General features: G+C 37.8%; 2 protein-coding genes and 1 pseudogene across 5 annotated transcripts; all 3 read left to right on the top strand.

Annotated features, from left to right (window-relative positions):
• The first annotated feature begins 613 nt into the window (after nt 1–613).
• LOC145585477 (E3 ubiquitin-protein ligase RDUF2 pseudogene) lies at nt 614–2,870 on the top strand (annotated as a pseudogene). The gene is made up of 2 exons (XR_014100669.1): nt 614–2,555; nt 2,648–2,870. The product of XR_014100669.1 is annotated as an E3 ubiquitin-protein ligase RDUF2 pseudogene (transcript).
• A 1,770-nt stretch (nt 2,871–4,640) lies between these two features.
• Nucleotides 4,641–6,338, top strand: LOC145571970 (uncharacterized). The gene is made up of 5 exons (XM_081630988.1): nt 4,641–4,741; nt 4,862–5,481; nt 5,571–5,708; nt 5,777–5,863; nt 5,973–6,338. Exons 2-5 carry the CDS (start codon nt 5,314–5,316, stop codon nt 6,336–6,338), a joined length of 759 nt encoding a protein of 252 aa, XP_081487114.1. The 5' UTR covers nt 4,641–4,741; nt 4,862–5,313.
• On the top strand, nt 6,060–7,949 carry LOC145585456 (uncharacterized). 3 transcript variants are annotated; one of them, XM_081642164.1, is made up of 7 exons: nt 6,060–6,337; nt 6,429–6,618; nt 6,711–6,816; nt 6,902–7,035; nt 7,116–7,219; nt 7,314–7,386; nt 7,479–7,949. In XM_081642164.1, exons 3-7 carry the CDS (start codon nt 6,720–6,722, stop codon nt 7,620–7,622), a joined length of 552 nt encoding a protein of 183 aa, XP_081498290.1. In that variant the 5' UTR covers nt 6,060–6,337; nt 6,429–6,618; nt 6,711–6,719; the 3' UTR covers nt 7,623–7,949. The 3 variants fall into 3 exon arrangements, with proteins under 3 accessions (XP_081498290.1, XP_081498284.1, XP_081498298.1); XM_081642158.1 differs by having other exon boundaries at nt 7,476–7,949; XM_081642172.1 differs by having other exon boundaries at nt 6,889–7,035; nt 7,476–7,949.
• Nucleotides 7,950–9,442: the final 1,493 nt, after the last annotated feature.

Below are 9,442 nucleotides of genomic sequence, written 5' to 3'. Positions count from 1 at the left end.
AAATGGTTGTCCAAGCCCACTTATTTTGCGGGCAGGGTTGGGCGGGTTTAACGGGTTAACCTGTCCGTGAACAGCTCTAGTACTAGGAAAATAGCCCATAGGAAGTAAAGTAACACTTAGAAATTATAATTAACATCAATTGGCTATTAGGAAATGGAAAGACAACCAGTAGTACTTTCTAAACATCAAGTACTCTATAGGTAAATTTTAATGCTTTATGTTCATGTGTTGTGCATACTGTGCTTATTTATTTATTTTTTATTTTTTTTGTTGTTGATTAGAGAGCCACAAAGGCGGGGGTGAGAATCAATCTCAAAATTTTATGGAACTAGGATGGAAGCTCTAACCACTTGAGATGTCCCTCACTATCTATAAGGTTTGACAAATATAATTTATAAGTAATTTTGAATCTTGATATTAAGAAGATTTTTTCAGGATTGCTATGCGACTCGTATATGTATCTTAATTTTTGTGAATAAACAATTTTAAGGTTTGATAAATGGGTTCCAAATGGTACGATGTCGTATCATTATAAAAAATTTTGGCTCCACCACTGCCTACTATTATGATTACTACGAAATGAATGATTCGATAAATATTGTAAAATGAACTGTTTTTAACAAGGGACTACAATTACATGGCTAGTCAAAATCAATTGGAGACTAGCTTTTACTAATTGATAAAAGTGGTCAAAATCAGCCAACATTGACATGGTCATTCAAAAATAGAAACCAGAAAGAAAGCCTTCTCCAAGAATATAAAAAAAACAAGCAGCACGCTACAACAAAACACAAGCACTCAATACCACCAGTATAAAACGGAACTTCTTATATTTTAGCGAAAGTAAAAACTACAACAAAACACAAATCCCATTTATCTCTCTATTGCAACTGCAAATTAAATTCCGACATCCACCAAAAAAAAAAAAAAAAAAAACTGCAAATTAATTTCCATTAATTCAAAATCATTCTAATGGATTCAAATGGATCAACATTCTGGTGCCATCGATGCGACAGATTCATTAGGGTTCATACGCAACACATCGTAATTTGCCCAGATTGTGGCGGCGGATTCGTCGAAGGAATCGACGCTTCATCTACTTTCTCCCCTCTTTCTCCAATCTCTCCTCCTACTACCACCAGGCTTCTTCCACCTGACAATTCTCGCCTTATTCGTAGGTCTCCTTCTTCGATTTATCCGGTAATTGCTCTTCCTAATTCAACTGATGAAACTTCACCTCCTACATATCAATTGTTTTATGATGATACTTCGGGTTTAGGGCTTCGCCCTTTGCCGATTAGTGTTGCAGCATTTCTAATGGGTTCGGGTTTTGATCGGATTCTTCATCAATTAGGGCAATTGGATTTTAATGGTAGTTTGAATAGTATTGATAATAATATTAATCCGCCTGCTTCGAAATCGGCTGTTGAATCTATTCCTTTTGTTAGAATTGTTGATAGTCATGTAGGATCTGAATCACATTGTGCAGTTTGTAAAGATCAGTTTGAGATTGATATGAATGCTAGAGAATTACCCTGCAAGCATATTTATCATTCGGATTGTATACTTCCGTGGTTGTTGTTGCATAATTCGTGCCCCGTTTGTCGGTTTAAGTTGCCGACTGATAATGGTGTTAGTGTGAATGATGGTAGGGATTCGGATTCTGATGATGGGATGATGGTGGGGTTGAGGATATGGAGACTGCCTGGTGGAGGTTTCGCCGTTGGTAGGTTTCTCGGTGGGAGGAGAACGGCAGAGGAGGGTTTGTTTCCTGTTGTTTATACAGAAATGGATGGAGGAGGGTTTGATAATAATGATGATTTCCGAAGGATTTCATGGCCATTGAGGGAGAGAAGGTCAGGTAGAAGCCGGGGTTGGGCTCGTGCTTTTCGTAGTGTCTTTACTTTTTTCAGGAGAAATAGAAGAAGCTCATTGTCTCGTTCGAGTGCTGAAGCTGGGAGAAGTGTGTCTCGTTCCCGCTCATTATTCAGGAGGAGACAGAGTCAAGGATGGACATTTGGTGTTTAGAAATTAGATTGGAGCACGTAAATGGCGGGGCAATTTAGTAGTTTCGATCGATTGTTTGATGGAGCTTAGTTCTTGGTTGTCTCATCAGATGCTAGTTTGCTACAAACTACTAACTATATGAAGAGTTGTAATGACTATTATTTATAGGAAAATTTGTTAGAAACTACCTTATAAATGACATTTTTTGTCAGAAACTACCTTATAATTTTTTTTTTTGTGAGAACATACCATTTTAACAAATTTTTTTGCAAGGACATACCAGTCACCGAATTTTCAAATTTGACCTCAAAAACACGGCGTTGACCAGTCATGTGCCGGGCACGTGACTTTATTAAACCCATTTCTTTTCTCTTTTCCTATTCTTTTCCCTAATCTTTCTCACGACTTACCCTGACTAACCTTCTCTCTCCTCAATTCATCCCCTCCTGCAATAACTCCATCATTCAACTGTAGCAAAGGATGGCAAAAATTAAATTACTTTAAAGAAAATTCTACTACACGCTAGGACTTCAACCACTACAATTAAGGTAAGTGATTACTTATTTGGTGTTGACAATTTTTTTTTTATTTTTTTTGGCTTTGCATCTAAGTTTCTCTAACTATTAAACATGGTTAAAAGGTGGAGTTATAAAAAGTGGAAAGCTAAAGCAAGCAAGGGAAGCAAGGGGGTAATTTCTACAAAGATACAATTTCTGGAAGAAAGTTTAAGGTGAATGCTTTATTAAGAGGAGAGATAAATTGAGGAGAGAGAAGAAATTGGGTATCATAAAGAGGTAAGTCGTGAGAAAGATTAGGGAAAAGAATAGGAAAAGAGAAAAGAAATGGGTTTAATGAAGTCACGTGCCCGGCACATGACTGGTCAACGCCGTGTTTTTGAGGTCAAACTTAGAAATTCGGTGACTGGTATGTCCTTGCAAAAAATGTTGTTAAAATGGTATGTTCTCACAAAAAAAAAATTTATAAGGTAGTTTCTGACAAAAAAAGTCATTTATAAGGTAGTTCATGTTGTATTTTTATGGTATTTCATGTCGTATGTACGATGTATCTTGTCTGAAATACTTCTTACCTATATTTGTCTTAATTCGAATTCAATTCTTCCCTGTCTCTCATTCTTTCTGTCTCATTCTCTCTCCTCTGGAGGTCGAAATTGTTCTTCTTTCTTTGTTTGTTCCACCGGCCGTCTTCTCCTCCACTTTGTTCTTAAATTATACACGATTTGAGTCGTGTGTTGGTACTTGAAGAACGGTTCCTGTTAGACGAGCTCAACCCTGCGAACGAGTAAGTCCTTCTTCTCTTCCACTTCGATGTTGTACCCAGTAATTGTTTGACAAAGTACGAAATTGTTAGAACCCTAAGTCGACTTGTTGTTTTGATTTGATGAAGATTGAAGCATGTATTGTAGTTTATTAAATCGATATAGGGTTTGATCCTGATTTTGTCTGATATAATGTTAATGTTAGGTTTTGCGATAATTAATTTAGTCGCTTTCAATAGATTGTAGTTTGTGTTGTGGTTTATTGAATTTACTCCTTTTGAATTGAATGTAGTTTGTTTTCGTGTTGTAATTTACCCCCTTTCCTTTTACACGGAGTAACTGGGGTTATGATTATCTTCATTCAGCAGAAAGAATTACAATTTAGGGTTTGAATTGACTGTAGTATGTTTCGTTCACCAATTTTCTCCATTGTTGAGTTATTGAGTTGTTGAGTTGTTGAATTATGTCATGGAATTGATAGAGTTACATATCATGGTTTAATTGTTTGATGTAATGTCTATTTTTGTTACTTCAATTGGATTTAGTCATTTCTAGTAATGGATTGTGTGATGCTGGTGGATTTTGGTCCAGGGTTGTTATATAATGGACTAAACTGCTTACAGTTAGTTTGCGTATGTGTAGATTGCAGGAGTTGGATGTAATTTTGCGTTTCTTTTTTATTGAGTGTGTAATTTTGTTGTTGTGTTTTAGCTGGTTTCGGTGGATACTTATTGGCACTTTTTTTGAAACCGCAGGTGAAGTAAATTATGAAGAAAAAGTCTGTGGTTCGGAATTTAGGTTGGCAAAAGGGGGTAAGTCATTTATAAGGTTTTGTGTGCTGTGTAAACTATCCTGGAAATTGATATTAAATTTTTGGTTTGGTATTGGGTTTAGGTCACTTTGAAGTCTTGTAAAGGATTCGTAAAGGGGCAAGGGTCTCCTAAAATATCTAAGGGGCAAGGGGCTTCTAAAATACCTAATGGTCAAGACCCTTCTAAACTACTTGTCCCTAACAGCAAAATCAATGCTAAGAAAAGAAATCCCAAGCATTGTGAAAGTGATGAAGAGGATGAAAAGGATGTAGATTATCAAGCTTCAACTAATTCCCAATCTGATGACTGTGCTGAGGATGATGATGAAGAACAGTCAAGCTCTGAAGTGTTGAAGGGATTGTTGGTTCATTTCTTACAGAGAGACAGTAAGAAGAGGAAGTCAAAACATAATGATACAGGTTCAATGAAAATCCGTAAGGTATTATTGTGTTTAATTCTTTGTTTTTTGTGTATTGTTGATTTGTACTTGAAAATGCTATGCTGTCCTTTTTTCAGTAAATTGATAATGGGATGGTATTGTTGTTGTTAGGAGGAATGGAGAAGTGAAGGGCATAGGAGAAGTGAAGGACATAGAGTGTGTGCTAGGGGTGAGGTGATTAGGACACATTTCGAGAATGTTGGCAAGGTATGTAGTTATATTCAGTGTTTAATGTTACAATAATGGATATTTGTTTAGGTATTTAGGTGTGTTGATTTGATTTGGCTATTTAATTGTGTTATGTGTTGTTTTTGTAACCTGCAACAGCCGAATATTGTTTGTAGAGTGGAGTCATTTTATGTTGCAGTGCAGAAGTTTGATGATGACCGACGACAATTAGTTAGAAGGATGGGGTTTGAAGGGTTGTTGAGTTTGGATATGAAGAATATTTCACGACAATTTTGCTATTGGTTGATGACTAGGGTAGGAGCTGATGGTACAGTTGTTTTTGGTGATGGAGTCATGTTGCCTCTTGGTGCAAAACAAGTTAGGTATATACTTGGTATACCTATGGGAGCAAATCCAGTGCCCACACATGTTGATATGGAGTGTGAGGAGGAGTTCCAGAAGGTTAATAGGATCATTGACTTATATGGTGTTGGGTCTAAGAAGGAAACAATATCACTGACTGCAGCTTCAAGGGTAATGTGTCCACTTGATAGTTCTGGTGAAATATTACCTTTGGAAAACTTATATGCACAACAACAAATAGCTCGAACATGGCTAGGGCACTAGTGCCTGCTGTGACAGTTGCCTCGAGAGCAATTGATTTTGACTGGTGTTCCTTTACCTTGGCATGGTTGTGTGATACTGCTGCTCGCTTTCAGAAGAAGTTTTTAAAAGATGGTTTTAGGTCTGGTTGTGGTGGGTGTCCTGTGTTTCTTCTGGTAAGTAAGTTTATGCTTAAATTAGTTATGATATATGTGGGTTAGTGATGATTAAATTGATTGATTGGGTGTGTATATATATGGTCCAGATTTACTACCTGGATCACCTGCAACGCGCTCCAATGCAGTGGGGTGTCTATCCAAGGATCAAGGTGTGGACATCAGAAGAAATTCGCGCCGCAGTTGCTGAGGATCGATTGTCAGGTGATAACTATGGAAAGTTGATGGTAAGGTGTATTCTAGTGTACAACTCTCTGAGTTTGAAAATGTTGTTACTGAATATAATGTTGTGTAGCCTATAGATATTTCATACAATGGGGAGCCGCATCCCATGATCCCAAGGGAAGATGAAGTTTCTGAAGAAGATGATGTTGTCGACAAGGTACATTTAATTTGGTCAATCTAATCCTTGCTTTGGTGGATATGTTGTGAAAATAATTACGAAACATGCCTGTAATGTATGGTGTGTTCATAAATTTTGTGTGTGGCAGGTTCTGACACGGCTCGCTCTTAGACTTCTTACCCTTGTAGAGGGTATTGTTGGGAAAGCCATGGGTGCTTTTGGTGGTGGTGGTGGTGGAGGTGGGTCATGTGTGACTGATAGTGCTGTTGGTAACAGAAACAATGATGCAAACACTGCAACAAACGACAGCCTTATTAAGGGTCTACCGAAGGACATTGTGAGAGTTCCTGCAGAGGATCAGCCGAACGAAGATGATCCTAAAAAAGGCGGTGAAGAGGACAATGGTCCGAAGTCGAAAGCTGTAGATGGTGTTGAGCGCAGTCGTCAAATTGCTTTTGACAAATCGTTGTTGGCTTTTGTTAGGGCTTGGAAGGAGCCCAAGGACGAAAATTAGTATGCTTCTTACCCCAAAAATTTAGTGATATGAAATTAAGTTTAGAAAACTTTGTATTTAACTGTTGAATTGGGTGGTGTTGAATTGCAGCCCTGGGCCGACAATTATTGAGTGCGATGGTACGGATGCTACTCAAAGAGATTGTTATCGACTTATTAGAGGGAGAGCGCGACTTGGTGATCAATATGTCCGCATGGCCTTTGTGCTTTACACAAAGGAATGGAGTGACACATAATTCCCTTTGCCTGGCAAGCGAATTCTGTTGGACCCTACTTATGCGGTATGGCAACATCATTGTTGTTATTTGGTTATTTGTTAGGGGTTCTTAGCATCTAGTTGTTGTTTAAATTCATTTTTTTGTTGTTTTGCCAGACAAGGTTAATGCAAAAAAAAAAAAAAAAAAAAAAAAGATTATGCAGAATTGGCAAAGATGCATGGGAAGGCCTTCCGTTCACATGCGCTGGACGATATACGCGTTGTGAGGTTCCTCACCTGTAGACTTCTATTGTAATTATTGCGTTCATGTTCAATGAATTTGATGTTTATGTAGGTATTCATGCCAGTCCTTGATTTGTCGGAAAAGGATGGTGACCATTGGTGGTGCTTAGCAGTAGATTTTGTGGAGAAACAAATTTGGATAATTGATTCTCTTATGAAAGAACCCTTTGAAGCTCATGCAGACATAGTTACTGAGTTGGTTAGTCTCTCTACACAATTAAAAGGTTCTGGTTTAATTTCTGGCTTCTGATTTGGTGGATGTGCTCTGTTAATTTACAGGTTCAGGGGCTGGATGTGCTTGCTGGTTCAAATCCGCAATGGGTCCTTGATCAGATGTGCAATTGGCCACGTAGAGTAATGGAAATGCCACAGCAAACGGACACGTGAGTTATACTTTTGTCTAAATCTGTTTTAGTAATGGAACATGCAAGTTTGATTTGATTATGTTCAACTGGGTGGCTTCTTTTCTTTGCATAGTTATTCATGTGGTGTGCTTATGCTGTCATGCATCAAACATTGCGCTGTAACTTTTGATACTCCACATGTACTGGTAAGAATTTGTGTTACATCGAGTGCCTTAAAGTGTAGGACTGTTACGTTATTATATGCTATTCACTATGTATTCAATTTCAATGCTAGAAGAAGTCTGTCAATATACGTACCAAGATTTTTTTGGATGATTTGCATAGCAAGTTCAATGCCATGATGGAGAACCTGGAGGGCCTAATTCCTGAAGATCGAAGAGGAGGAGGGAAGTGGAATGGGTCAATAGGTACAACTCAGTAGAAGACTTTATTGTTTGTATTAGACAATGTTTCAAGGGGTTGAATTTTCAGAGTTTGGAGACCTTTTTTTTTTTAATTGACAATTAAGTTGTGGGCCTGGTTAAGATATTTTCAATATGGATGTGATTATGGGCTTGATGGCCGTTTTTGAATATGATGGTCCTTGATTGTAATTTGGGCCTTTTTGAAAATGTTCCTGGATTTTAATATGGCCCTTTATGAAAATGGTTATGGTTTGTATCATGCACCTTTTTTATCCTTAACATTTGGTTAAGTAATTCACTCGGGCTACATACCTTCGTAGGAAGAGGTTCAATACAATTTTTGTGCGTCGTCTCTCATAATGAACCATAATGATCACCTAATTTAGGAACAATTTTACCGACAAATAACGAAGTTTCTTAACTTAAGGAATACGTACAATAACCAATGTTTTTAAATCAAAACGTAGCGTGGTAGACACACACATTCAAAACGTTACTACATTGAAATATAAACATATAGAGCTAGAAGATACTGTAATCTTCATTGACATCCTTCAAGCTAACCATTTGGCACTGCTAGCGCTACTCCAACCAAAACCAGCAACACTTGACGAACCGTCCTTGTTCTCATACAAATACTTTGCATGCTCCAGACGTTGGACATAAGCTGGTGGGTAGTCTTCGTATGTGAACGGTTCAGCAATTACAAGGGGAAGGTTATCCATTTCGTTATATCCATTTTCAGCCAGCATCTTACTTTTGAATTTCATTCTTTCTTCACTGTCATTGTTGATCAGCTCTATTGGGTCCTCAACTGAGAAGTAAAGCCATTCGAGTGTTATCTCCATCTTCACCTTGTCCGGCTTGATTAGGCGTTCGGGAGCAGTGAATCGCCTACCAAGGAGGGCCAAACCATATTGCTCTCCATTTTGGCAGTTGTACCTGATCGCTTTATCCACATTGTAGTACTAGTCTTCTATATGGTCATCAAACAACTCGAAAAACAACCTTAAATATTTGGTGTACTCTGGGTACGACATACATTCCATGATTGTTTTTAAGAGTGTTCGTAAGTGGAAGCTAACAGCAATTTTAGCAACATCTACCAAATAAAACATAAAACAATACGCTTCTTTGCGGAAATGTCTTGCCATACCAATTTGAAACATTGATAAGAAAGGATAATCAGGATGAAAGTCGATACCTTTCACCGCATCAACTACACCCCCTCTAGCAATAGTAGCCAATTGATGACTGAACATCATATCCCTGCTCCTCTTAGGCATGTGGAAGTTCCTTATAACAGAATTGACATCATGATTTCCATTGTCTTTGAGTTTCTTCACATTTTTTAAGAGCCTCTTCCTCTTCCTCTCTTGCTTTGCATTCCTCAGCGCTGCAAAAACCATCAACAACAAACCAACACTTCAGGTTAGTTCCCACTATGTACAAAATGTAATGACCTAAACAAATTTGAAGGAAAACTGTTGTGTTCACCTTTGTTTCCCATTGTTGAGTGTTTGTATGAAATTATATTTGAATTTTGGGTTTATGAAATTAAAAATTCATAACCTTGAAATTGGGAGGTGGAGTGATTTCATATCTCCATAGTACAAAAAAGACAAAAAAATGAGGGCAATGGTACAATTAGATAAAGGGAGATTTGTTTGCAGAGAGGGGTGGTTCCTTGAGCCAAACGCTAGCACAGTAAGGGTGTACTATCCTTCCTTGTCACTCTTTGGTTTTCCATATTTTTGTAAATTAGTAGGCTGTCAATTGTTCAAAACGTAGCACAGCTGAACTCTGACCACACTCAACTGTAGCAGGCTTTTTCACA

The sequence above is a fragment of the Chenopodium album genome, chromosome 2, assembly GCF_948465745.1.
Source record: "Chenopodium album chromosome 2, dcCheAlbu1.1, whole genome shotgun sequence".
Classification (NCBI taxonomy): domain Eukaryota; kingdom Viridiplantae; phylum Streptophyta; class Magnoliopsida; order Caryophyllales; family Amaranthaceae; genus Chenopodium; species Chenopodium album.
Note: the sequence above shows the minus strand (reverse complement) of the source record. Positions and strands in the feature narration are given on the sequence as shown.

What these genes read in the sequence shown, in the direction of transcription:
- LOC145571970 (XM_081630988.1), top strand. Translation starts at nt 5,314, where the DNA reads ATGGCTAGGGCACTAGTGCCTGCTGTGACAGTTGCCTCGAGAGCAATT. An exon ending in ATAACTATGGAAAGTTGATG is followed by an intron (nt 5,709 to 5,776) that starts GTAAGGTGTATT and finishes AATGTTGTGTAG; the next exon opens with CCTATAGATATTTCATACAA. An exon ending in AAGATGATGTTGTCGACAAG is followed by an intron (nt 5,864 to 5,972) that starts GTACATTTAATT and finishes TGTGTGTGGCAG; the next exon opens with GTTCTGACACGGCTCGCTCT.
- LOC145585456 (XM_081642158.1), top strand. Translation starts at nt 6,720, where the DNA reads ATGCAAAAAAAAAAAAAAAAAAAAAAAAGATTATGCAGAATTGGCAAA. An exon ending in CGCTGGACGATATACGCGTT is followed by an intron (nt 6,817 to 6,901) that starts GTGAGGTTCCTC and finishes TATTCATGCCAG; the next exon opens with TCCTTGATTTGTCGGAAAAG. An exon ending in TTGATACTCCACATGTACTG is followed by an intron (nt 7,387 to 7,475) that starts GTAAGAATTTGT and finishes TTTCAATGCTAG; the next exon opens with AAGAAGTCTGTCAATATACG.